Here is a 26446-nt window from a genome sequence, read left to right on the forward strand (position 1 = left end):
TGCTCGATTGCTTCCAAGCCACGTGATGGGCTGCTGCAGTAAATAAAGATAGATATCCATGTTATTCAGTGTACATAAATAATACTAATTCAATATTTTAAAACTAATTCTATATAAGTGAAACAACATTTAAAATGTGTAGGACAATGTGAGAGTAAGGCAGTATCTTAAATCCTGTCTCACAAATAAGATAATAAGATCCAAGGACACCAAGCTAACCTTGGCAAACGTTGTAATTTGATATCATACAAATAATCTCACTCAATGTGACACAATGAACTAGTTTGGTGTGTGTGTGTATACATATACACATATACTTATATATGTGTATATATATATTTTATATATAGAATATATATAAAAGTATATATATACATATACTTTTAAATGTGTATATATATATATATATATTTTTTTTCCTGAAATGTTCCCTTAGGGACGACAAGATCTGTTGTTCAAACACTGCCACCCACATCCATATGTATCGTCTTCCCTGCCAATATTTTTCAGTAAGTTTTTTTCTTTGTTTTGTTGTTTTGCTTTTGGCCACCATGTAAATCTTAAACAGCCAATATATACACACACATATATATTATGAGATACATATGACCCATATGACAAAACTTCAGAAAAGGTACGTTCAATTAAAGTGTAATTGGGGAATGCTTGCCATACTTCAGGACATTTGAATTCATTGCTACCTACTAAGTTGTTTAGTAATATAAAGTAGGACCTTCTAGAACTGAGATAATTAATATAAATAACACATTTGGAAAACATGCCAAATTATCACTTTCTTAGGAAGGAAATCACTTATTTTCCAGGAAAAAAAATTTGTCTCTCTGAAATAACTGTTTCACTCTAGTTTTAACACATTGTTTTGGCACTTTATTAAAACTTCAAGTGGGAGTCATAGAGATTAGTCTAAATATCTTATTTTGCTTTAACACTAGATTTCTGTTAAAACAGAACAGACCATTATATTCATTCATCATTATTTGACTATGAGACTGCCATAAGCCAAATATAGTCAACACTTGTGGAATATATAGTAATTGAAAGTAACAGTAAATTGCATTTTAAGGACTTATCAAGGTAAGAATTAGATACTTCAATGCCACTTCTTGATTCCTTGTTAGGAACCTTGCCAAACTGGAGGAAATTAAAGATTGGTTAAGGAGGGCCTTATCTCCCTGGCCTTACTTCATTTGGAAATATATGGAAGATTATCACTTCACCTAAACTTATTCTCACTGTATGGAAGTTCCCTGGATGACACTGATTTGCTTTTTCCAACCAAATTGTGGATAATGGCAGGAATTCAACTTTCATTCATGAACTCAAATACAATCACTAAAGCTGTATCATGATTTCATTATGTTTCTATGGCACATTCTATGGCATCTCACAATTTCATTCTTTTTCTTTTATTATTCTTTAAGTTCTAGGGTACATGTGCACAATGTGCAGGTTTGTTACATATGTATATGTGTGCCATGTTGGTGTGCTGCACCCATTAACTCGTCATTTACACTAGGTATATTTCATTGTTATATTCTGTAGAAAAATTTCTGAGGAACAAGATGAGGAACAAGATAATTATTTCCATGATAAGATGAGATTGGGCACGTTCAGGGTGGTATAACCATAGGTTATTTCCACGATAAGGAGAAGAGAAAGAATTTGGGTTCCAATACCTCAGGATAACAAATTAACATAATACAAATATTTTCTATAATAATTTCTTTCAATTGGGGTCCATATGTTCTCTGGGATATACAGATATATCCTTGAGTATTGGAACATTTTCTCCCAGAACTTTTGAAGTATAGGTTTTCATTTTTAAAAAGATTTTTTTAAAAATTAGGTATTAAGCTTGAACCTAACACCATGTTTGTAGGCTAAAGAGAAAAGAATAAAGACATAATTAATATGTAAATGATGCATTCATTCAAAAGACACCAGGGTATGTGTACTAATGAGTGTTTTACAGTGGGTCAAAACCAGATGAGTGGTAGGAGATTTACGTCATTGTAAGATGCACAGTGCCAAACTCAAAACCACCTGCACTCAGTCCCTCAACAGAGCACTGTGCTATATTCATATTAACATTTCAAGTGGCAATTCAGTTTCAGTGAAACACAATTATTCATTATCTTAAATTAATTGTGGTTAATTTAAGTATTCTTTTTTTAAAATTTATTTTCAGAGTCAGAGTCTCACTCTGTCACCCAGACTGGAGTGCAGTAGCAAGATCATAGCTCACTGAAATCTCAAGGGAGCTGGGCTTGAGTGATCCTCCCAGCTCAGCCTCCTGGGTAGCTAGGACTACAGGTATGTGCCACAATGCCCAGCTAATTTTCTTGTTTTTATTTTGTAGAGATAAGGTCCCACTATGTTGCCCAGGCTGGTCTCAAACTCCTGGGCTCAAGTGACACTTCTGCCTTGTGCCCCCAAAGTGCTGGATTCCAGGCTAATCTGAGTTTTGTTGGTTTTGTATTCCTGTTTATATACAATTTGCAAATGTTTTTATTTTGTTCGGTTATCAGCTATCAGTGTATTAAGTCACATTGTTTTGCATTTGTCGCACATAATTAACTAATATAAGTAATATGTTATTAATAAGAGTTTTAGATGTATTTTTTTAAGGAAGCCGAGTGTTTCAAAGAGATGTTGAGAAATCCTCCTCTATAACATACTTGCCAGGAAATCATTCAATGTGCTTGACAGCAATTGATCATTCTAGTAGAAAGCTTCCTATTAATATAATTTTCTAAATAAGTCATGATCTTTCAGACATCCAGATTTTACAAGTACTGCTTCAATTTCCTAGAATTATTTGCAGGGATTTCTTCATCCCTCCTTTCACTACACAAACTTCTACTTATTCTTTAAAACAGCTGGGTGGTTACTTTCTGTGTCAATTCTTTTGAAAAGATGTTTGGGATAATCAACTTATATGTGCTTTGGGTAAAAAAATTAATTGAGGCTGCATTTCCCAACATTGTCCTCAACAGTCCTAAAACCAAAACTACCATTAAATAAATTAGCTTCAAGTACTGAAAATATTATGGTATGCCCGTGTAATAATATTAGTAATAATAATAGTCAGGGTTTTCCAGAGAACTAGAACCAGTAGGAAATAGATAGATAGATCTCTATGTGTATCTATGTTTCTACCTAGAGAGAGCTTTATCGTAAAAACATTGACACACAAAGTCTTTAAGTTTTCACTTTTAATGAGGTGAGTCACATATAAATTGCTCCAATGTGAAATATTACCAACAGTTCTTGTGGAATTCTGAGTTCAGATATGCTAAAAATACAATAATTTTATCATGGAAATTTTGTTTTTCTAGATAAGATTAAATATTTTGTTTTTCTTTCAAAAGCACGATTGAATGGTTGTTAGGTTTTCTGATTTGAGGGTAAATCAGAAATTAAGTTGCTTTTTCCAGATAAGATACTAAATTTTTAAAATAATGCTGACACTGTCTATGAAAATTTGACTTAATTCTGTGTTCTTATTGTATATTGGCATTTAAAGCTATTTTAATGAGTTTCAGTAGAGAAGGAAACTAACCACTTGGACTTTTTTTTCCCTGAATTTTCCCTCTCTTAGCATCTTTTGTGTTTAAAACAATTTTATTGACCTGCAATAAAACTTACTAACCCTTTTCTGTAGAGTTTTTAAAAAATAATTTAAAATAAAGAGTGATTTCTCTTTCCCCTATTAAATGATGTTTTCTAAGCCTTTCTTCTCTTCCCCTCTTTTGAATTCTAAGCAAGACTTTTTCAAGTCCTTCTTACATTTTACCACCTCATTCATTTGTGATCCCTTTGTAATTTCCAGGTGCTTGGTTTCATGGGTTGCAAAAGCTGAAATCATGTATAATCAAATGCTTGATGCAGCACTTTCAGCGAAACACAATTATCGGTGATTTTGAGCATAACCTGAAAAAAGGTCAATTTATTATTTTAAATCAGAAATAGTTTCAATGGTGATACTTTTTTAAAAAATTCCATTAAAAATAATTTTCTTTTCTACCTGTTGATTTGACTTTGGGAAAAAAAATCTATAGTTTTAGCAACTTTGTTACATAACAGGACTCAATTGCATCAGATGGTATTGACTGATGTATTTAATAATGTAATAAAGATGCCAACCATGACAAAATTGATTAGTTTGGAAATAGGGCAAAACACCATTTCTTCCACAAATGTGTCAAATAAAAAATATTGCTTACAGTGTGATGAAACCTGTCAAGTAAATTTATGATATGCGAAATTTATGAGCTTTCAAGTATTTATTTGGAGTTTGGCAGAACAAGCAGCCTATCGTGTCCCCTCTTTACGTAAGGAAAACAAATTGAATGGGGCAAGCTGGCTAGTAAGCAGTCCATATTACAATTGATTAACAGGAAATATTTCACGTTCTGTATCCAACTTTTATCTAGAATGTTCTTTGAAGAGTTCTATATTTCACATTCAATTTTTATGTCCACTTGCAAGTTTCTCTGCTCTCACAATTCAAAGAGATTCTGTTGAAGAGGAAATTAGAGGCTGTGATTCAGAATTCAGTGAGTCTAGTCCCTGCAGAAACTTGGCAGAGCATAGAATCAGTTCTTGGGATGCCAAATTTAGTGGCCCCGAGCCAGATGCTAATTTTGAATGCATGGCATGCATCACTTTGTGTCTCGATTAAGCCATGTCTGTGAGTCCCATGCAAGCCCAGCAACAGATTTTATGCAGCATATGTATTAGTGTTCAGGGCATCATTAATTTTATTCTGCCTTTAAACATGGGACAAAAGCACTTTTTTAATATTATAACTTCCATCTCTTTGAAAACAATAAGAAATGTTAATTGACTTTTTGTTGTCAATTATCTTTCTAAATTTTTATATCAATTTTGATGATTTCTAATAAAGGCATATTCAGCAAAGGAAGAATTAACCTTACCTAAATGTAGAAGGTAAGTGGGGACAATATAAGAAAATTATTTTTCCTTGTCACCTTCTTGCTTCTTTAGTATATTAGAAATGTGTTCATGAAATTGGATATATTCAGAAATATTTGAGAAAACCAATAAAAATTATGGAGCAGAGAAAATTAAAATGTTATCAGTGTATACAACTGGACTAAAAAGTTTTATTTTGACCTTATTTGAATCACACTGCTGTTTTCTCACCTGAGTATCTTATCAGAATGTTTGCTTCTGCTTTCGGCATCAGGATCCTAAAGCTTTCAGCAGTATCTGAGCCTACAGAAACAGGATCCTTTCCGTAGAAGTATTTAATACTTTTGGCATTGTTCTTGTTTGGAAGTCGTTGGCGAATATGTACATATGCATGCATTTTTAAATTAAAAAACAAAGCAGCTGATATATACATTTAAAATGGAAATTGGAGCCACCGAATGACAGCGGATTGATGTGCTTTCTTAACGTACTGACCTTGAACTGTGCCAACTTGCTCAGTTTTTAGTCCCCCATCCCCCCAAAAAAGACAGCAACAAAAAAAACCAGAGTGATTAGATACAGCTGGCTCTGTGAGTTACAACAGAGCACAGGATTCTGGCAAATCTATTGTCTAAGAGCTATGCACAAGAGTCTTCTAGCTACACTAACATATTTTTAAAAAATCAACCAATGGATGAATAAACGTGACCTTTTGTTCAGAGAAAAAAGTCCATTCGTTGAATGAGTTAAATGATTGATTTTATGCTTATTTTTTTTTTTCTCTACAACATTTTTTTTTCTTTCTGTGTTCCTTTTCAGTGTGTTTTATGCAAGTCTGAGTATTTAGTCACCATTGGATACTTAAAAGAGAATGGTGAGGAAAAGGCAAGGACAAAATTAGAAACTCCTTTTGAATTGTTGGCTTTTATTCCAGCCAATCTTCTTCTGAGTCGGAAATAATGTTGCTTTTTTTGGAGTAAAGGGGGAGGGAAAGAATTCAGTGTAAATTATATCGTTATTTTATAACGTGCTTGCATTTGCAGAAGGAAAACACACATTGAAACAGAAGAAACTTTTGAAGCAAAGTGTGAAAAAAAAATCATGTTTTCATCCAACACTGGATTGACTTTGAGTGGAACTGGTCCAAATTGTGAGTACCGTGGTCATATATAATGGAGATGAGATTGGGTAGGCCTGACATCTCTTAATTTATTTTTTCTACCAGGGTAATGCTAGCCACCTCCTGTTTTTATTATACCACTTTAATGCCAGCCATTTCCTGTTTTCATTAGACCATTGTAATGCTAGCCTCCTACTGTTCTCATTAGTGCAGGACTGTGTAATGGCAGCCACCTCATGTTTTCATTATAACAGAGCTGTATGGTGCCAGCTGCCACTTGTTTAACTTTACTGAGAAGCATTTGACCATGGACTACATACTCCTACGAGCTAGTGGCAAACAAGGTAAAAGCCTTCAGGATTCTGGTGAAATAATAATGGTAAATGCTTACATGATTTATTGGCTATTAATGTGCAAGGAATATAGTGGCTCGTAATGGCCGGGAAACTACAATAAACTCAGTCAATATTTGAACTGTTTTGTTATAGTTATTGTTTTGTTGCGTTTTGTTTTAGAACGATTTGTCTGACAAAAACCTTCAACAAGATTTTGAATTTATGTACTGTGGTTGGATGTGGGAAGATTGGTATTACTGAGAATATTCCATTTGCAATAATGGATAACATTTCTTGAAAGATTATTATGTGTCCAAATAGTTCCAAGCTTTTCATGTATTACTTCATTTATTCCTTACAATTACCTTAGGAGTTACTGTTATCGTTCACATTTTGCATATTAAGAAATTAAAGCACATAGCAGTTACATAATTTAAGAGTCAACAAATTTCCTCCTTAAAGGGCCAAATAGTTATCTTTTTAGCTTTTGGGGACATGCAGTTTTGTCCTAACGAGCGAACTCTTCAGCTGGAAAACTGCCAAAGACAATAAGTAAATAAGTGGGCATAGCTGGCTTCCGGTTAATTTACACAAAGAGACGAGGGGATGGATTTGGCCCAAAGGTTGTGTTTTGCCTGTAACTGATGCACATAGTTGAGTGTGGTGGGTGAGAGTTATGATTCTAATTGAGGTAGTTAAGCTACAGTCCATGACTTCACCATTCTCTACTTCCTTTCTGTGACTTTGTAACTGAAAATACTTCCCATTACATTCATTTGGAAGCCTTTAATTGTATAATGATTAAAGTTTTCAAAGAGAAAAATGACTTTGCTTAATTATGTGCCTTCAATTTTTTATTTAATTCATTACATTTTAAAAGTTTTACCCCTAATACTTTTATTTATGAAGCATCTAAGAATTATCATCAATAATAACATAAACATGAAATTTATTATTGAAAATTCAGAGTTTTTGCTGAAGGATTAAAAAAATAAACTTTCAAATATGTTTTTACCTACATTTTCTTTTCTGTATGTAAAAATTTTATGGAATATTTTTTCTTTTGATTCCAGCACTCTATCGTTCTCTGATTGCTGTGTTAACTTTCCCAAATAAGCTAATTGACACACGTGTGTAAGTTTGTTGAAATGATTAAAAGCTGTTGAGAATTGTTACCTGCCAATGCTCCCTGGGCAATAAAGTCCTATCTATCTCTTACAGAACCCTCTAAATGACTATAGTGAGTCACCTTTAAAATGACAGCTGTCACCCTCGAATTTGAATTTTGAACCAGGAAAAAAACCATATATATGTGTGTATATAGGTTTATTTATATTAATGATACATGTGCTTCAACAAAAAGGGAAAATATATCCCCAGATTTTGTGTTATTGATAACATTAAGAAGTTAGAAAGCAATGTTTTGTTGTTGTTGTTGTTTTGTTTTGTTTTTTGTTTTTGAGACAGTCTCGCTCTGTCACCCAGACTGGAGTGCAGTAGTGCGACTCAGCTCACTGCAACCTCTGCCTCCCACGTTCAAGCGATTCTTCTGCCTCAGCCTCCCAAATAGCTGGGACTACAAGCACCCGCCACCATGCCTGGCTAATTTTTGTGTTTTTAGTAGAGACGGGATTTCACCATATTGGCCAGACTGGTCTCAAACTCCTGACCTGATGATCCACCCACCTGGGCTGCCCAGGTGGGCATTACAGGCATGTGCTGGGATTACAAGTGCTGGGATTACCGGCATGAAGCACCGGGCCCAGCCAGCAATGCTTTTTATATTAGGCTGTGATCTGCAGTTTGGACTCCTGTCTGCCTGAGGCCAATAAATGTCAGGCAGGCAGGAGTGATGTTAAAGGTTGGTAAGTCATTCTATGCCTGCATGTAACTTCTTACTTGTCTTTAACATTTCTCAGTATGAATGCACCCTCACAATGAACTTAGTATGGCTTAGCGTCACTTGTGGAAATTACCTTTATTGAACTGCAACAGTAGACACAAGCACTTGGACGTGCACGCACACACTCACACACACACTCACACTCAGAGAGAGAGAGAGAGGCGGAGAGACAGAGAAACAGGAAGCGAGATGACTGAAATGGAAAGCTGGCACACTCATACACGAAAGGTAGAAAGTATCAAGGTTTGGTATGCCCTATCTTGGCTGCCAAATTCCGTATTGTCAAGCGAGGATGCCTAAGTGAGATGTTTCCAATATTTGTTCTCTTCTTAAATTGTTTCTATTTTCACTGTTAGTTTTGGTGTTCCATCTAAGAGAGGGCAGGTGGAGCAATAATAACATTTACTGTAAAATAAAATGCAAATTTCACTATGCAAATAAACCATTAGGAAGTAAATTAGCTTGAACAGTAGTGGTAGATCACAATTATATTGCTTTTTAAAATAGGGAGATACACACGTTTGTAAATGTGCTGGGGAGGTTACTGAGTCCCAATGGAAGGATCACTCCCAAAGCTGAGGCTGTAGTCTTTTCTTCTGCCTCCCTTTGTGAAAGTATCTGATTTTCAGGGTTCCTGGTCTGTCGGTAATACTAGTATTCACTACAAGGTATAATAATTTTATTTTTAACACACTTAGTTCATACTTAGCCAAATAAAATCCTGTCTCTAATGTGGATTGGCTATGGTAATTACTATTTATATTAATTAGCCTGTCAGTGTGCAGACTTTCAACTTTGCACTGGAGTTCTTGTCACCCTTTTAACACATTACCATTATTATTTTAAAACTAGAGTCATCTCAAGTTCAAATTCATAAAATGTGCATTGGAGCCGCCTACCCTGCCTTACAGATGGGTAAAACAGAGTGTGTGTCAAGACAAAAAAAAACTTTTAAGAAACGTTTGCACTCACCTTCCCCTCACCTCATTTAGAAAGTCAACCTGACTTTTTTTTTTTTTTTTTGACATTCCTGTGTTACTTTAAAAGAATTAAAATCAGTGTTTATGCTTGGAAGATACTTAAGAGATCAATAAAGATCTCTACTCCTTCTACAGCATTCAGGGATACATATGGCTAGCTAGCTTCTGCTTGAAGATTGCCATTTCTTGATGTGCTACCACTCTAACATCATTATCTTTTTAGTATTTGGCCTCTACAGACTCCCAAAGTCATGGTAGAGACAGATTTCACATACACGCTAAGTCAGGTGACTTCAGATGGAGAATAAGTTGGTCACGCCAATATGTCTAAAACGCAACAGAAGGCTAGACCTTTGAGAGAGTCCCAGAAACAGATTATTTTCTCTCCTTTCATAGCTGAGAATTTTGTTTTACCTGCCTTCCTTAAGGAATCCATTTTAAATTCTTTCAAGTGGAGTAGAGAAGGCCAGGCGCCATGGCTCACGCCTGTAATCCCAACACTTTGGAAGGTGGAGGCGAGCGAATTGCTTGAGGTCGGGAGTTTGAGACCAGCGTGGCCAACATGGTGAAACCCCGTCTCTACTAAAAGTACAAAAATTAGTTGGGCATGGTTGTGCACGCCCGTATTCTCAGCTACTTGGCAGGTTGAGGCACGAGAATTGCTTGAACCTGGAGGCAGAGGTTGCAGTGAGCCGAGATCATGCCACTGCACTCCAGCTTAGGCAACAAAGTGAGATCCCATATCAAAAGAAAAAAAAAAAAAAAGAGTAAACAGTCATCTTAAGTAACGCCTTTCCCTTACATTCCATGGCGATTCTACCAACATGTATGCTTTTGTACTGACTAGGGCCTGAGCTAATCTCTCAGTTGCAGGAAGACACTGGCCCTGCCAATCTACAGAGAAGAACATATCCCCACGAAGTTGGGAAGTAGTACTGAATGCTAAGGAAAGAATCTCCAGAAATTCTCTCTAAACTCTAGGGAAAAAAAAAAACACACAAAACAGAAAAACATGTTAATCTATTTAATATTCAATATCCAAAGCCCAGTGTTGTTCACTCCTCTTTTCTTATCTATGTCCTTTCTCTCTATGGCACGAATCCTCAAGCTGGGCATTGTCGACATTTTTGACTGGATAAAACTTTGTTGTGGGTGCCTGTCCTGTGCATTGTAGGGTGCTTAGTAGCACCCCTGGCTCTACCCACCGGTTGCAAGCATCAACAACTTCTCTATCCCCATGTCTTAACAATCAACATTGTCTCTAGGCACTGCCAAATATCTGTGGGGAGGAAATTGTCCCTAGTTGGGAACTACTTATTCTCTATTTTGGTGCCAAAATACCAGTTAGTACAAGCTCCAGTAAACATAGAATATTATAGAAAGAATAAGACAGGACAGTTCTATCAACTTTGGGAGTTCCTGGGACAGTGGACACACATAAACAATTCTTATGAATAAAATTATTCTGCCTAACAGAATTCACACAGCAGATTTCAGGAGCTGCTTGGAGGACCTGGGAATATTTAAAAGTCACTTTTCAAGGCATGGACATCTTTCCTATCATTCCTGCCCTTGATCTTCACCTCTCTCTTCTGTCTCTTTGTCTGCCAAAGCTTCAAAGATGATTTCAGATTTCAAACAAAGAATTATTTCTGGGAAGTTGGAAACATACACATAAATACTCTGATGATGGCTTGAAGCTGAGAATTGCAAGATTCAGCAAAGTTGGCATTGCCTCTAGATAGTTGGACCTGGCCCAAGAACAAGGTGCTATTAGGCGGCATCTTATAAAGAATGGATCACCAGGCAGCAGCAAGCTGTCCTACTGTTATTTTCCTGAATTCACATTCAGCTTGGCAAGTCTTCTGCAGAGCTCTCCAATCTAGTGACTCTAATTCAGGTGTCCTTAAGTCTCTTGGCTAAGGATCTTCCTTAGGATAGACATCACGGTGACATCTCCTAAGTGACACATTTGGAACAATCCCCACCTTATTCCAGCTTACCTTTCTAACTCTGTTTAACTTTCTAATCAGAATACATCCTGACTTTATTCAAATGTCTTTATACAGGCTGCCTCTCTCTTCTTCCAGAATGCATTTCCTGTAAGTCTCTGCTGCCAAAATCCTGTCCTACCTTAAATGCTCAATTCAAATGCTGCTGTCTCCAAGAAGCTGTTACTGATTGCCTTTTTGACCTCTGATTTCCTTCATTGAAAGTACTTGCTTTTGCTTTTTTGAAAAAATTTTTGCTCACTGTGACTTGTACTTTTCTCATAGTACCAACTACAGTCTATATTTTGTAAATATCTTCATTTCTCAGTATATTATAAATTCCAGTGAGACAAAAACTGTATCTACTTAATATTTGTATGCCCCATGGTGTCAAAATATACAATACATGCTCCATAAAATTCCGTTGAATTGAATTGGGATGTACATTCTCTGGAAGGAAAGGCACCAGAGAAGTCATATTTGACCCATTCATTTATTTCCTTTCCTCCTCTAGATTATAAACAGAGATTAATTTTGGTAGTTGTGCAAAATTAAAGAAATGAAGTACAGGTAAGATTTGAATTTTAGAAATCTTTTAGGGAGAAATTCAGGTTAAGAAATCATGAGCACATAATCTCAGAGGTTATCTTCTCTTACCCTCGAATCAAAGTCAAACACTTCACATGGTGAGATCTTAAAATGAGGATTTCTTAATACACAGGAATTGGTGATAATATAGTAAGATAATTAACTTTCTATCACTTATTCAACCTTTCAATGAGATAGCTAAGAACTCTTGCATAAAGATTTTATCTGAGACTTGTCATTCTAACCTGTTTATCATTTTGTATACTTCCCGTTTCAACACTCCATGTGGGTTATACCTAAATACTACTGTTAGTTTTCCTTCAGGTTTACATAAGTAGTTTGGACATTTTCCACCTAATGTAATTATTGAGTAGGTCATTCTTACTTCCATCATTGATTTACAACATGTGGACATATGGGGGTTATTTTAATAGAGAAATAAGTAGATGAGAAAGACAACATAATATTTAGTTGTCATTGAGAGAAAATTATGAAATAAAAGTGAAAATAATATAATAATAACATGGGAGATAGTAGACAACTATTAAAGAATGTTTAGTAATACTATGGACAAAAAGATAAGGACATAAATTTGATTCTTAAAGAGAAAGGATAAAATAAAAGTTCAAAAATATTATCTCAAAGCAGATTATTAAATTAAAGACAACATTTAAGCTGCAGTGGTAAGGGAAAATACTATCAAAATATGACTTAAGACTGTTAAAGAGGTAGTGTACTGGTATTTAGCAGATCAAGGAAATGAGTGAATATCCCATCCCATCTATTTTAATTTAATTTCTAAAATATAAAATAAGTAGTGCTTAAAGAACATTAGAAATGTATTACTGCATCTCTTGAGAATAAGATGGATCTCTGCAAGTTATAAGGAGAGATATTGAACAATTTTTTTTAGTAAGTTAAATTCAGAGTCAGGCCAGCCTCACTTGATTAACCACCCTGAAAGTGGCTACTAGCAATTTCAGTATTACCTTTTCATCTAATCTTTGAAGAAGGCAATACAATTGCATTTATTTAATATAAATGAAGCAAGTCAGACATTTTAAAATGTATTATTTATTTATTAGCCATATTGCTGTTACTTAACTTCTCCTTCCCCTTTGTTTTATGACACTGGCTTCTGAAATTATTAGGCTTTAATGCCTTTATATGTGTATGTTAACCCATATGTATGGATGTAATATTTAAATATATTTTTAATATTACTAGAACTTATGTAACCATTTCTAAGAAGCCAATTGATAATACTGTTAATTTATATATGCAAAACTTTATGATATAAAGGAATTCAATACAGTCTACATAATTGCTTCCAGGTGAAAATATACCAAGCTCACTTAAAATTTCTAATGTGCCATAATATTTTTTAGAGCCCATACCACCCATGTTGTGAAATATCTTTAAAATGGCAATGAAAAATTGAAGGCAATCCTGGAGAAACAATCCTGACCATTAAGAACTATTAACATAAAGATGATCTAAAGTATATGATGTAACAGTGAATTTAAAAGACAATCGTATTAGTGGAATAATTTTGAAAACGGTTTCAAATGTTACATTGAAGACACTAGAGGGGTAAGATTTTAAATATGGCAGGATTGCAGAATTCACGAAGTCTATGATAACAGGAGGAATTGAACTTTTGGTTCAAGTCTGAGTACAAGGCTTCCCAACTAGTTGCCCTTGGATAAGTCCATTGACCTCTTTGAGCTTTAGAATTCTTACTTCTGTAACGTCTTATCAATTTGTGAAAGTGTTCTGTGAATTGAAATATGCTCTATAAGCAGAGTTTATTAGTATTAATTTAGATTCTGAATTATCCTTAGGAAAGTAAGCATAGTCTTCATATAAGCAGTGCTGAATGCCAATTTTTTGAACAAAATATAGTTATAATCTATTTGAAGTTAATTTTAAAAAGGTTTAAAATTTGGTTATTTTTCCTTACAATCTTTGGAATATGTTACAAAGTAATTTGAATTACATAACTTCAGAAAGCATTATTTTAAAATATGAATCATAATCAAAATTTAGTTTATTTGATTATTATAAATAACTTAATGTGTATAAGAAAAGGAGAGTGGAACAAATAATATGTCACTCCTCTCAAAGTGAGATGCTTCATTTTGTAAGAGAAAAAGTAGAGCAACTAATTAGAGCTAATGAACGGTAAGTTGACCTGTGTAATACATAGTTTGTAAAAGCTCACCAGTATCTTCCCTCCTTTACTTATTCCTTGCGGTAAAATACTTATTGCCATAGTTTGACCAAAACCTAAGTTATTTTTTGATAACTCTTTCTGAAATATTTAAAATGAGGAACATTAAAAGAAGCTGCACCCTCCTTTAGGAATACTGAGAATTTGATCCCTAATGTAGAATAGATTTCTTAAAATATCATTAGTGTCTAAAATGAACAGAAAATGATACATGCTATTGGTGAGCTGAATGCATCCACCTCCAAAAGCAGGTAATAAAGAGCTTTAAGATGGTCTTTTAGCTGGCTGATCTATTTGTATGTGCCTTATTGATGCTATACTAATCTTTACAAATTAATTTTCTTCATATTCTACAAAGAATGATGCTATTGCCAAATAATTGTATCTAGTGACTATACCTACTTAAGTAAATATTATATGGAGGACTTTAACATTTCATTGATATGGAGTAAGCCTGTGATATATGTCCCTTCCACAGTTCCTCCTAATTGCAGCATAGCCAGACAGCGAGCTTCATTTGAATGACTCAGTTCTCAGGGAGTACTGAGTCCCTGAAGTACTTTTATTGAAGACTCAGTGATCTTCAATAAATAAAGAAAAAAGGTTGACCAGTACCACCCTGGTCAGATTGTTCAGGTAACTCAGTTAACAGCTTGGTCTACTTGAGAGCAGTGAAGGAACGACATGGTAAGCATATGGTTTTTGCTATTCTTAAAAGTAAAGTTATTTTTATTATGTAATGAAATTACTTGTATTAAGTAGTAATGTCAAGGTAGCATAAGGTCAATTTCTATGTTAGTAAATATCACCAAGCAAAAACTATACATATTCTAAGAGCAAAATGTAATTGGCTTAGCACTTCTTTGTACGCTAGGATCCTTGTATAGTACGTAGTACGTAAATGGTCTTCAATAAAAAAAGAAAAAGCAAGCAAATAAATGAACAAAAGAATAAATATGCAAGTTATTTAATCTATAACAATAAATATAACCCATAAAGATCTTCTTAGATATGAAAAGGCAATGCACTCTTCATGATATGTGTTATGCTGCTGGAAGAAAAGTAAAATTAAAAAAATAAATAAAGTCCAAACAAAAAGAATATTACACTAGTTTGAAATTTAGAAGATGTCACTCATTTAGTGAAATGGCAGATATATGGGATGTGTGGATTAACTGAGAAAAAATGCAAACAACCAAATCTAATTTATAAAGAGTAATGCGTATTAGAATGTACCTAATTACTTCTCCAACAAGATAGTAACCCTGACACCATTCCTTTTTAGTGTTTACTCCTGAGGCATCATAGCCCAAAGCAAACACATAGTATGAATGCAATAGATGCTTATTAAATGGGGAGAAAAGGAGATTTATTATTGTAAAATGTCAAGATAAATATGTGTTTACTTTAAAATACCATTTATACATATTTTATATATTGGATTCTGTACTATATGGAGTTTCAGGCATTTACTAGGGGTCTCAGATCGTTTCCCCTGCAGATGAGGGAGGAGTATTCTATTTGCTTTCATCAGTCATGTAAGATTATGACAGGACTTATAAACTTACTTTTCTGAAATCCTCTGAGATCTTATGCCAAATTATCTTTATACTAATTGCAAATATTAAAAACCACAAATATCATTAGGCTATGAACCCTTGGTAATTATTTAACTAGTCAATTTATCTAAGCTATGTGAAAGACTGCGAATCCACTTCTATTGAGAAACTAGTGATATTATCAAGTATTTTTTTTTAAGTCTTATTTTACTGTCAAACAGATAACTAGCAAAATGAGTTGTGATGCCACAGTTTGCTTTTCTAAAATAATCACGATCAGGGTCCCTGTGATATGCAGTGTGTAACACATCCCTTCTGTGTTAATGAATTCAAGGGAAGGCAACACTACTATTAGTAATAGGTTTTTATTCAGAGTCCTCATTTTCCAGATAGGTCACATTAAACACAGCCGTTAAACAATAGCGTTGAGATAAATCCATACAATGTATGCTGCTTTTGTTGTTGTCCTTGTTCACCAATCACTTGGTGCAGCTAAGAACCTTATGGAGTGATGGGTTGATAATGGAAATAGCCAACCTGCAAAACACTGGGGCCAGGAAAGTCAGACTTTAATCAGGTCTCATTCAATTATATTTCGAATCAACACATCTTGATAGCCAAAACTCTCATTTGAATTAATGCTCTGATAAATGCTGTCTGTTGTCAAAAGAATATAATCAGACAATTATGACTGGGCATATATTATGCCAGACCTGTCTGTTTGTTGAACTCAGTAACTTCTACTCTATTAGATAACAAACAGCTTTTAACCTGGTTCTAAAATAGCATATGCTCTATTACTACATGGCTTTTTTTTATGGTGCCATATTTTAAATTGAGCAATGTCTAGATTCTTTAAAGAGAAGTCATGTTTTACAAGATTTCAGCTAATTTTGGAAAACAAAACAAGTTAGTTTCTCAACCAGGAATTCAATTAACCTATGGAGTAGTGAGCCAATCTTTGTCTATTGCCTGCAATAAAGTTAGAAGTGTCAGGTTAAGAAATAGCATGAAAGAATTCTTTGAAATTGCATGATATGTCTCTTTAATGTTTACTTTGGTATAGGTATAACTAACACAGATTCTCACTACTTTTAACTGATGAAAAAGTTATTTTGTTGCTGATTTTTTTTTTTAATTCATCTGTATGCAATTTTTAGAAGTTTGGGTTTCTTACTGAAATTTCCATGAAGTGATTTTTTTTTTTCTGTGCTTAACTTCAGTTACTTAAAGACCTAAAAGACCTAAAGTAGTATCACATCACATATTTTGTATGTGTGGGATATTTTTGAGGGGTTAGTACTTGAAAGATGTGAACTGATTTTTTTTTTCACACTCTAAATTATGCTAAAACCCCTTCAAATCTCACTGTTTGCTCATGCATCACCTATTAGAGCAAGTTGTTCCCTAAAGGTGTGATTTTGGCATCTCATAGGCTTCCTTGAAAGCCAAGCACCAGAGGTCTGCGATAAAGGCAGTTGCCAGCTAAATGAATGAAAGCGAGATTTCTTCAATTCAACTATAAAAGCTTAGAGTCCTGACTGCTGTATTACCACCAACTTGTAAATAAATAATCACTACTAAATACAGATAATGTGTTAAACAGCTAACACTAGTAAATCACTGGTGACAGAGAGCCTAAAGGTAAATCCCTCACCCATTGGCACAACCAATTCTTAAAATCTTATGGTGTTTTAATGTCCTCAGACACATATAATAAATTGAACAACTGGTTACTTAGCATTAAGAATGTTTAAAAAATAAACCCTACTCTCTTTGCTGATTTCATTTACATACTGCTTTAGATTTTACTAAGTGGTTATCTGTCTAGTAAGAGAGAGGCAACACTTGGTAAGACTAAATGGAAATCAGTTTTCCATCAAATTTCAGCTATCAAGCTAAATCAACCTGTAGTCTCCTGGCAAAAATAACGTCATATAACAGAGACAACACAATTCAGATACATAAATTGTCCAAAATATAGAGAGTCAATTAGGTTTCACATGTACAAGATCCCTTCTTTTCTAATTTAAACATTTATGAGTAATAAACACCAAGAGTAGAGCTTTGGAAAGGCTGTTACTAGGAACCAAAATATAGTTCTCAGGAGAATAAGGCTGATGGGAGTTGTCCACTCTTCCCTCTCAAAGCAGTTTTGCAAACGAGGTACAGTCTAAAATATTGATGGCATTTGATGGAAGTATTTTCAGTAGAAGTTTTTAAAGTTTAAAATTACAAAACTTAATTTAATTCAATGTTTGTTTTTGCTTTTGTTTTTGTTTTAAATATAAGAATTTTTATGACATTTATGCTGTTTCTACACTGGCTTGGTGGCCAGAAGAGAAGGCACAAAATTCTCCACCAGTTTGCAAATAATGCATTTTTCTGCTCCAGTGCTCAAACAGCCTTTATTTAACTCAGCACCACATTTTCTAAGGTATGGGCACAAAACTGTTTGTCATGAAGCTGTAAAATGCCAAAAATTTTAAATGCTGAAAGAAAATGTCAATCAAGGCATTTTCCCATCTGCTGCTACTTCTGCAAGTGCTAATTTTATTTTTCCCAATTCCTGAAATTTGAGGTTTCTTAGCCTCATATGGAATTAAGTTTGAAACTCGCTAAATGTCACAAGAAAAGGTGTAACCAAATGAAGGAATAGAAGGTGTGTTGTTCTCAAAGGACACCAACAAAAAAGAGGCAGAAGAGCACTGAGATAAAGGAAAACATTTTGTTAAGACACAGACCTCTTGAAAAACACTACACAATGCAAGTAACCACTGCTGGTACATACATGCATTAAAGCATTTTTCATGTTTTTGAAATTTAATGGGAACACACATCTGAACCACTTAAAATACTTTGAGAACCAACTGATGGTATAATATCTACATAGGCAGAAGCTGTATGTTATTGAAAAAACATGAAGAAGTTTCAGATATTGGTACAAATGTTAGTTCTTGTGATTTAGCATGACTGTAATAAAATCTTCTACAAGGACTTGCACATAACCATGACTGATGGATGTATTTTTTGACCTTTCAGTTAGCTCCATCAGCTCACTCAAACACATTTTGAACAGATTATGTACTGTAGTACTTGGTAGACTATACATTAAACAAGAGACTTTGCTCTGAGGCACTGCTTCCCACACTCCATGGGGAAAAGGAAGCAGGAAAAAACAAAACTCATAGAGTTCGACAGCTACCGAGGCAACACTTGCCATTTACAATATAAGCCCAAATATTTTTGCAACACAACTATATATTAATTTAATAAAATACACAATATAGCTCTTATACACTCAACAATTTGGCTCATATGCACTGAATCTGCAATAAATCAATAAAAAATATGTCATTTGATGTAAACACATTGAATCTTCTTACATTTGCACATTTAAATGGTCATGTGACTTGTGTATGTCTAAGACATTTTCACTTTCCTGAGCTATTTTAGTGTCCACAAATGAATAAAACATATTAATCAAGTTAATTTTCTCTGAATCTTACCACTCAATGGTAACTAATTTTTAGAACTTTTCTATGTCAAATTTAAAACATACTCATCATTGTTTAAATCTTTGTTGGACACTAAAATGCTAAATAGGCATTTTAAATCTTTAAATTTTCTTCTCCTTTAATGACATGAATTAGTCTACGTGTGTGCAGGACAAAATGGACTATATCTTTTTACATTTAACTTTTATACGACATGAGATGTCTTACAAATGACCAAAGGTTTGTTTTTTTGTTGTTTTTAATTTTTGTTTTTGACTAATGATATGGAATGTTCCTTGTGTTTATATGTGTGTCAGGTAACTTTATACAGAAATGTTTACCACAAATACGTGTTAATGTTTGGTGTAGCTTGGACTACTGCAAGGTCTTTTCAGGACTTTCAGTAGAAGCCTGTGATGACTGCTAGAAATCCACCACAGATCACAAATTATGACCCTGCTTTGTATGGGGTTTATAGGTAAACAGTTAAGTCAGCATAAATCACGGAGGACAGTCTGAGAGTGATCAGAAATACTTCAATTCTCACACTGCATACCTTCCTAACAGATTGTCAAAAGGTAATTCTTCTTATCCTCCTTTTTCTTCTCTCCTTTTTCTTCCCTTTTTTCTTTTCTCTTTAAGCATCAATAATTCTGTCCTAATATAAGTTTGGTCAAAACGAAACCATTGTTATCTCTGAAAAAGAAACAGCAGTGGAAAGAACATACTTGTCGGCACTTCAGATGTTCACTAAAAGCCTTAAAGCAGCATTGGTCTTTCTTCATCCCTTTAAAATGGGTTATCACCAGGAGGAATCATCTTTAAATCAACAGAAGAGACAAGAAAATGCCAATGCCTTTTTTTTTTTTTTTTTTTTTTTTTTTTTCACTTTCTCACAGCCACAGGGTCGTTTCCCCGGCAGTCTTGCAAAAGCTTATCAATTTCTCTCACAACTTCCTCTGCATCCACGGACTCTCTGCCCAGATCCCTGTTGGGGTGGTCAAGCTGCTCAAGAACAGCACCCATCTCACTGGAATCCCGGCTGGCTCTGGAATGCACATCCGCAAAGACCCTTGCCATCTGATCAGAAGCCATGAAGGGAGGGTCTCTTGGTTGCTTACTAGGCGACAGATACTGACTGTCAGTGGGCAAGTACTGACTGCTTGCTTCAGCCAGGGCTCCTGGTTTTGCTTCACAGCTATCCAGGGAGCCTTTTGTTGAGGTGCAAGGCTCGATGCACGCCTTGGTTGGGCTGCTTGATGCTGAGGGGACCTCTTGGAGGAGAGGGCTCAGGGCACGTTTGGCTTTTAAATAAGGTTTAACGTTGGCAATGAGAATAGTGTGCTCTCGCTTGTCTTTTCCAAATGTACAAAACGTCTTTTTCCCAGTGGGATTCACAGTTTCGTAAGTCTCAGTCTCAACATTAGCTTCAACTGTAGGTACAAAGAGATTTGTGCGGTAATCTGCATTTTCAGCCTGATTGGCTGCAGGGAACTGTGGCATCCAGCACCTGTCAGAATGACCAAGCACTCGGCATTCATCTGTGCAATTAACACACTCTTCTGGTTCTGCAAAACAAAAGAGAAAACAGCAAATCCAATCATTAGGGTTTTCTTTAAATTTCTACAGAGGCTGTGATCAGCTCTCAATGGGCTTGCTTGACCTCTGGTCTCTTAATTAAAAAGGAAAAGAAAACAATAATTAAAACATTTCAGGATGGTTGCATAAACCTGCTGGTTGAGACAATGGTTTAATTTAAGTCTATTCTCTAGATATTAACGAATTCCCATAGCCTGGGAAGAAGTAAGAGGTGGCCATTGGAGAATCATTCTCAGTAGAACAGAGCATCACTGTAAACTAAACTCCTGGGGATATCAGTTAGTCTTTGTTCTCTATAACTCATCCTAGAAACAGTGAACTTCAAAAAAGATTATCAGCATTATTTTTTTCAAATCAAATAACAGGGCAAAAACTGGATTGCAAACTTCCATAACAAATTCTAAGCTGCTCTTTAAAAAATGTTTTATCACTATTTTGCTTGTAATTGCTATTTGGATGACAGTCATGAAATAAAAGGTTTCCTTTAAATGCTTACTTTTCCTACTGAGAGTGGCAAATGGAATTTATCAGAATGTATTATGAATAAACTTGTCAAAAAGTGCACATTCCTATTTTATTAGATAGGCTTACGGATCATGTAATCAGTTTTCTGTTCAGCTTTTTGTTTTTGGGTGTAAGTAGGTGAAAATGCATTTACGCAACAGATATAGTTCAAAATGAATGACAAATCATGATTTTCCATTTTAAATAATAATGCTTTCTGTGGGAATTTTTACTTTTTTCCTTTGCCAATAGAGAATCTAAATAAAGCATTCTTTTAATGATCTCTACTTCACAGATGCTGAACATGGAATATGAAAAAAAAAATCCTTAATTATAGAACAGCTGCATACTTCCATTGACCCCAATATTTTAAACCATAACTTTGAGCTACATCTTCCCAGTTGTCCTTTTCTTCTAAAAATGGTTGTGCCTATTGTAGTTAATGACTGTTTTTAAATCAGAGACTTTTACTTTTAGGAGAGGATATTTACAGTTTACTTGTACATAATGGGAATAGAAGTGCCTACAGTTTTAGGTGCCCTTGGGATTTGCCATTTAATTGATGCTGGTTGATTCCCATGAATTTAGAGTGTCCTGTGCAAGAAAAGACTTCCACATGAAAGATGTATTTAAAATAGCAGCAAATGTAACAGCATTGATAAATTTGTATATCACTTCTCAAAGCTATATATGAAACCTAAAATTATACTTAAAACATGTAAATAATTATTTACATTAAAAGGCCCACAATCTGTTTTATCTCGAAAGGTTTTAAGATAAAATAATTTCTTAAGAGTTTGAAATTTTGTAGAAAGAAATCAAATGGTGTCTTGACAGAACAAAGATACTATACTATTTATTCACACCTGCAAAACATAAAAAAAAAAATTAGGTATCTTTCTTCTATTTTAATTTTTTCATTTTTTAAAAGAAATGTTTTCTTATGAGTAAATTAAATATTCACTGTTAAATTTATTATGCAGGAAATAATGCTGAAAAGTAGTCTCACAGGGCATCTACAGACCCAAATACTATCTACAAATTGAAAGACTGTTAGGCAGACATGAAGAGCAGCAGAAACTAGGCATTAATTTTATTCAGAAGCCTCCATTTATGTATTTAAATTAAAGCTGAAATTTTTTAAAAGGGGGTATCAGAAATTCAATATTGGCCCAGCATGGTGGCTTATGCCTATAATCCCAGCACTTTGGGAGTCTGAGGCAGGAGGATTACTTGAGCCCAGGAGTTTGAGACTAGCCTGCGCAACATAGCAAGATGCCCTTCTACAAAAATTAAAAAATAAATAAATAAATTAGCCAGGTGAGGTGGTGCGTGCTTCCCATCCCAGCTACTCGGGAGGCTGAGGCAGGAAGATGGCTTGAGCTCAGGAAGTCAAGGCTGCAGTAAGCTGTAATCATGCCATTTCACTCCAGCCTGAGTGACAGGGTTAAACCCTGTCTCAAAATAAATAAGTAAATAAATACGTAGAAAAGCAAAAAGAAAGGTTCAATATCAGGTATGAGTCTATGTTTCCTTTACCTACTCTAAATGGGAATCGCAAATGTTACCTTATTTATATCTGTCAGTAAATGTTAGAAAAAATAATATAATATCTTTTCAATAAATAGATAACTTTCAACAAATTTTATCTTTCAAAAAGAAGGAAAATTAGAAAACTTTACAATCTATCTCACTCAGTAATACTTTGTATCTTCTAGCATCATTTATTTTTTTAAAATTCATTTATAACTCATACACTGTCTTCAAAACATGCTAATGCAGCTTCATATTTCATATTGACCAGCCTTTCATTGTAGCTATTTGGATAGCTAACACTGAATGAATTCAATATGAATTTAAAAGAGAGAAAAAGAAAATAATGCAGACGTATAAAAGTGTAAATCGACCTTGAATTTGAAACCAACAACATAAAATTATTGTTTGCTTGTCACTGCTGAAAATCAGCAGCATTTTACTTAACTCCTTTATATCACATCGTGGGGAGTACATTTTGAGTATTGATTATGATACATTACAAGCTGTTCACCTTGTGATTAGACTATAATTTTGATGGCAGCAGTTCACAGGCAGTGAAGAAAATTGAATGGACACTTTTGTACAAATAGCAGAAACTATGAGCACGAAGTGAACTCTAACTGTTAAGGGTCAAGTTAGAATTTGTGAGAGAGGGAAATCATTTTTGAAGAAACGTAAATAGATGAATAGGTAAATACAGAAAGAAGAGACAGATAATATACAATGAATGACTGGTTGGACAAAAAAAAGACAAATGGAAAAAAGGAAGAAAGTAGAAAGGGAAGAAGCAAAACAAAGTGAAGGGAAGGAGGGAAAGGAGAATGAGAGGGACTCAAGGGCTGCGGGGAGATGAAGGTAGAGTGGAGTGTGGAGGGAGAAGGAGGGAAAGCTGCCACAAAGACAGGGTTTGTTTAAGACAAGAAAAGTTGTATTAGCAGTATTTCTGCCATGTACCTTTTTAAATGCCCTCAATAAGTTAAGTGTGTATAAAAAAAATAACATTGAGGAGTATTTACTTAAGCCCTACAGTTCTAAGGTAGATGGTCAAACTGCTCTCTGTACTTTAAGGGGAATGGATTCTGGAATAGATATGTTGAATTATAAGCTATGGAAATGAAAACAAAAGCAAATTATTTAGATAGCCACCATTTCATATATTCAATATATACACCAGAAAACAAGTCCAGAAACCCTGAACAGAAGAAATCAAATCAAAAATAGTTGATCCAATATTCACTTTTTTCTTCAGGTTCAATCTGGGATTACCAAGAGATTATTTAGTTTTATTTTCCTACTTTCCTCAATATAACATGATCACCCCTTCACAGAATGCATCCCTTGCCAAGAAACATAACAAAATCTAAATAGTGTGCAGATGAGAGATACTCACAGATAAGCATGTTTATATTGCAGAAGGAAAACAATTCTAAAGTACACAAGATGGAACTGTGGGCAGTTCTGCCTATATTAGTCACTGTAAACTATAGTGTTTACAGTTACAAACTATTAGTTTATAGTGTCTAATCTTTTAAAAGCATGATTCCCTGAAATATCATGTGACATTCAATAACTTTAAACACTTTTTTAGTATTAAGAATCACTTTCTATACTCCTGTTGCTGCATCTGACTATTATGCAGGCCTCAAAGGGAAGTATCTAAATGCAGTAGCCTTAATTAGTTCAATTGTGCCTCTTAATTTATATGACATTTCTGCAAAACAGATGAAGTAACTCAAAAGACTATAGTACTTGCAGTTTACCTGCACCATAAACCATACACACACATGCACACATATTCATATTGTATACAAACCTTTATTTTTATGTTTGTGATAAAACTTAGCTTTTTCCAAGACGGTCTAAAAATTCATTAATAAAATAGAAAATCTTAAATCCATAACCTATGCATTTATGAACATCGCTAGCAATTGCCATAAGAGAAATACAGGTGAATCCCAGGAAGTTCTAAATTCATAATATAAGGGGTACAAAAATAAGACAATATTTTATTATTGTAAATAAAATAATATTTTATATGTTTGCTTATATATTAACAAAATTTATATATATATAAATGTACACATATACATATACATCTTTCAGACTAAAAGCATTAATAAGCAACATTTTAATCTTCCCGTTTGCCACAAGCCTGGGTGGAAAATCTATGATTAGATCAACACTTTAACTGTCTCTGATTTTGAATTTCATGTAATTAAAATGGATTTGGACATAAAGATACCTGAAATCTGCATATTCATATTGGCTGATAATATCTGAAAGCTCTCTTTCTCTTTTTTAACCTACACTAAGCAGTTTAACAGCATAATCTTAAGGATATCAAGCAAGCAATCATTTTGTGACAAAATATACCTTCAGAGGAATTAAGCCATTGTGAAATTATTATAAATTATATCTATGTGAGGAAAAAATACTTAGATAAAAACATCAAATTATCTGCTTTTAAATTTTTGTTTTGTTTGTTTTGTTTTGTTTGTTTTGAGACAGAGTCGCACTGCAGCCCAGACTGGAGTGCAGTGGTGCGATCTCGGCTCACTGCAACCTCCGCCTCCCGGGTTCACAGCATCCTCCTGCCTCAGCTTCCCGAGTAGCTGAGACTATAGGCGCATGCCACCAGGCCCGGGTAATTTTTTTTGTATTTTTAGTAGACACGGGGTTTCAACTGTGTTAGCCAGGATGGTCTCGCTCTCCTGACCTTGTGATCCGCCCACCTCGGCCTCCCAAAGTCCTGGGATTACAGGCGTGAGCCACCGCGCCTGGTCAATTGTTGGGTTTTAATAGTCTCCCACAAATGTTATATAATTTAATTTTACAATGTGTTTTAATTGTATAATGTCGCTATATCACAGGAGTGCATAACCATTTCAATGATGCCAAAAATTACCATGTATAAGATGAAAAGTTGAAACCAAAATGTTATTAAAATCAACCAAGATTAACAAAAATAAATGGGCCTCAGTTGAACATAGTTATTGTGGAAAGTTCAGGGAAAAACACTTGTGGGTTCTGATTCTGTAGTGTCCAAACACAGGAAATATGCCTAGGAACCAACCAAAAGAGTCTTACTTTGGAGAGAATCTACCTCTTTATTCTATTCTGTCTTGCTCTCAGGCAGAAATTTGTCAAAAGTCAGAATTTTAAACTTGTTTTCCCTGTCTTCAAAGCACTACAAAAGTAATTTGTGACCACTTAGGGAAATTTTAGAGAGCATAAAAGGATTTCCTCCCCTGAGTTGCACACTTACTTGGTACCTTGGGAACTCACATATGTGTACATCTGAAAACATGCATATAGTTTCCAGCACAGGAGTTTCCTATGTGCATCCAGTATTTGCCTCTGATTTTCTTTTCTATAATGATGAGATAAATGTCTGTGTCACAGACGCTTAAAAAACAAAATCTATAAATCATGGCATCAATAAAGACAGTCTAAATTGTTGTGACCAGGGGAAAAAGACATTTCAGAAAGTTATCTGTGCTTTACGACTGTCAACCAAATGGTCTTATTTCTGTTTTGTAAACAGATTTAAATAGAAGTCATACTCTTCTATTACTGTGGTAGTTGGTATCGTTTCTAACAGCATCTTAATATTAGAGTTGTTTCCAAGTAGACAACTCTATA

General features: G+C 34.5%; 1 protein-coding gene and 1 long non-coding RNA gene across 5 annotated transcripts in view; one reads left to right on the plus strand and one right to left on the minus strand.

Annotated features, from left to right (window-relative positions):
• The first annotated feature begins 5955 nt into the window (after nt 1–5955).
• The window catches only part of LOC105485587 (uncharacterized), a 165042-nt gene continuing 144551 nt past the window's right edge, over nt 5956–26446 (plus strand). Inside the window, exon 1 of the long non-coding RNA XR_011614759.1 lies at nt 5956–6109. This is a non-coding gene — a long non-coding RNA (uncharacterized lncRNA). The remainder of the gene's footprint in view (nt 6110–26446) is intronic.
• The window catches only part of LOC105485588 (protocadherin 17), a 97523-nt gene continuing 87094 nt past the window's right edge, over nt 16018–26446 (minus strand). For 3 of the 4 annotated variants that reach the window (XM_011747939.3, XM_011747940.3, XM_071081270.1), the window contains one exon: nt 18894–20733. In XM_011747939.3, the coding sequence (XP_011746241.1) occupies nt 20051–20733 (683 nt within the window). In that variant the 3' untranslated portion in view covers nt 18894–20050. Of the gene's footprint in view, nt 20734–26446 lie in introns of all 4 variants that reach the window. The other variant, XM_011747941.3, reaches the window with a different exon arrangement.

The sequence above is a fragment of the Macaca nemestrina genome, chromosome 16 (assembly GCF_043159975.1).
Source record: "Macaca nemestrina isolate mMacNem1 chromosome 16, mMacNem.hap1, whole genome shotgun sequence".
NCBI lineage: Eukaryota > Metazoa > Chordata > Mammalia > Primates > Cercopithecidae > Macaca > Macaca nemestrina.